Source organism: Penaeus japonicus, unplaced genomic scaffold, assembly GCF_977035675.1.
Source record: "Penaeus japonicus unplaced genomic scaffold, GWHDUDI00000001_assembly GWHDUDI00000022, whole genome shotgun sequence".
Lineage (NCBI taxonomy): Eukaryota > Metazoa > Arthropoda > Malacostraca > Decapoda > Penaeidae > Penaeus > Penaeus japonicus.
Window position 1 is genome coordinate 28,358,024 of NW_028234424.1, and position 2,500 is coordinate 28,360,523.

Sequence of the window (2,500 nt, forward strand, 5' to 3'; positions counted from 1 at the left end):
TGAAAAGATTTAAATATTTTCTATATAGTGGTCAGATATACATCATACATTGTTTACACTGGCGCAGCTGCTCATGCATGCGTGTAAGCAGATGGGCTCCTCCTTGGCCCCTCCCCCTCCCCTACTTGCCATTTTCAGGCTAATCCTCTGGTTATTACACCATTTTCACTTATGTCCCCTATCTTATCCTTATAATTTTGCTGAGAGAGCAATGAGTATATACATACATAACTATTTAAAACTTGTGTCTATCTGACTGGAGCGAAATATTCCCATGACCTGATAGCACGTCATCCAGTGTGAATAAGTTAAAATATAGTTCTGTATTCTCTCAGCTATCAACTGAAAATAGCAGAATTGATGTAGCAGTGGATTTCTGAAAAGAGTATAAGTTTTAATTCATCTCTGGCAATCTCTACAAAAATAACAAAAGGAACATACTCGTGCTTGATCCAACTTGGTTTCTGCCTCCTCTAATTCTTCTCGATACAAGTCCGCTTTCGTGTTCTGGCTGGGATTGGCTTGAGAGTTGCGCAATCTTGTTTTTGCAGCATCTAAGTCGAGGCCAAACTAAGAAATAAAAGATCCACTATGACTAGTGTTCTAATCCTTGATGGCTTTACATACAATATACTGAAAATATAAATAATCAAACCAGGAAAATAACTTTCATTCTTTAGGGAGAAATAATATTGTGCTGAATGCAATGCTCTACATTTTAATTTTTTACAGGGGGTAAGAAAGAGAAAACAATGACTCTAGTGAGCCAACATGAAGAAAAAGAAAACAAGAAGTAGGGTCAATTAAAAAAAAAAAATTAACAAATATTAAAAAAGTTTAATATTCATACCTGCTTTAGTTGTTTCTTTTGTTTAGCAATGGAAGGGAAGTCTTCCTTGATTAATTGAAGTAGTGGCCCTAGAACTTGCTTTTCCACCTGGTCCTCAAATTCCACTACATCCAGCCCCATAGCCTGCTGTACCTCTACTACACGTTCAACCACAATCCTGAAACGTGTGAAAACCTACATGAACACCTAAAAGAATGATCCTCTCTAAGATCATCTATCATAGATAAATCCTAAGTGCTGATGTACCCAGTTCTATGAAAAACAAATCAAGATAGCTAATCCTGTTCCTCACAGGGTATGCCCTGCATAACAATAGCCTAATCTGTTATCTGGCAGGTTTTGAGGTGAAAGCAACCCTACTATTCAACAATATTTATCAAATAAAATAAGGGTTTCAGCTTCAGCAAATTCGACCCTATCAAATGCACATTTTAGCACTTTTTTAAACAGAAAATAGATATCAAATAGTATTCGCAGAAATTTCCAGTATCCCATAACCCAATCACGCCAGATGACGTGTTGACATGTTTTCTGTTTTTTGGGTCAGACGCCGGCAACGAGATATTGGTCAAAGCCGGCGCTCGGGGTGAGTGAGCGGGCAGCCCAGACTCGCAGCTAGTGCGCCTGAGAATCCTGAGGCATTAGGCTTATGCATTCGAAAACCCAGGCATTCTGACCATTAACCCTTTCCCGACGGGGCACGCGCTAAGTGAAAACCCCTACACTGGGCCATTGCAATATTGCATTGGAATCGCCCCGGCGTGAATGGGTTAGAGGGAATGAGACTAGGAAAAGTGTCCTAAGTTTTCCCTAGAAGGTCAGGGACTCATTCAAAAGTGACATCTACAGGCAAAATCGATTAAATAAATGTGACTTGTTACTTAAAAATTTCAAAAAAGGCTATAAATATAACAGCTTCAAGATCTAAAAATATATTTTCATAATAATATTCACAAAAATAAACAAAGAAAAGTAATGTTTCATGATGTGAATAAAATGCGATAAGGCTAACTCAAGGGAGGTATGGCATTTTTTTTATGAAAACAAGTGGTAATACTTTTCCTATATTTCAGTATCATATCCTTCCCTAAGGCACAGAAGAATAAATTACTATTTTTTTTCTGTCATTAGTTACAACTAATGACATACAAACTAAGCTGATACATGTTTATCAACTAAATATTTCCTTGGTATTCTTGACAAGATATAAATAAAGGAAACAGCTGTTGCATTTCTCCTTTAACCCATACACGCCGGTTGACTTGCTATCACGTTCAGTGGTTTTTGGGTCAGATGCCAGCGACGAGATATTTAGTCAAGGCCGGCGTGCCGGGTGAGCAGGCATAAAGCGCTCGCGGCTAGTGCGCCTGAGAATCACGAGGTGTTAGGCTTATGTGTTCAAATACCCCGGCATTTCAACCATTTAGAGCTAGAATAGCCCTGGTGTGAATGGGTTAACCCAATGACGACGGGGTGTCACACATGTGCGACATGGTAAAAAGTGCGTAATAACTATGAAAATGAGGGAGTGTTCTAAGGCAAGAAATAATCAAAATAAAGTGATTTTATGATTTTAAATTATTTATCGACACTATACGTTTACACACAAATTGCATTTCCGCCTTTGTCTTACACTGTCTTTGCAACAGC

General features: G+C 38.4%; 1 protein-coding gene across 2 annotated transcripts in view; it reads right to left on the reverse strand.

Annotated features, from left to right (window-relative positions):
* LOC122258104 (uncharacterized) overlaps positions 1-2,500 on the reverse strand; it is a 43,726-nt gene that overhangs the window by 19,147 nt on the left and 22,079 nt on the right. For both annotated transcript variants that reach the window (XM_086549740.1, XM_086549739.1), the window contains exons 4-5: positions 851-1,007; positions 442-570 (exon numbers count right to left, since the gene is read on the reverse strand). In XM_086549740.1, coding sequence (XP_086405866.1) covers positions 442-570; positions 851-1,007 — 286 coding nt within the window. The remainder of the gene's footprint in view (positions 1-441; positions 571-850; positions 1,008-2,500) is intronic.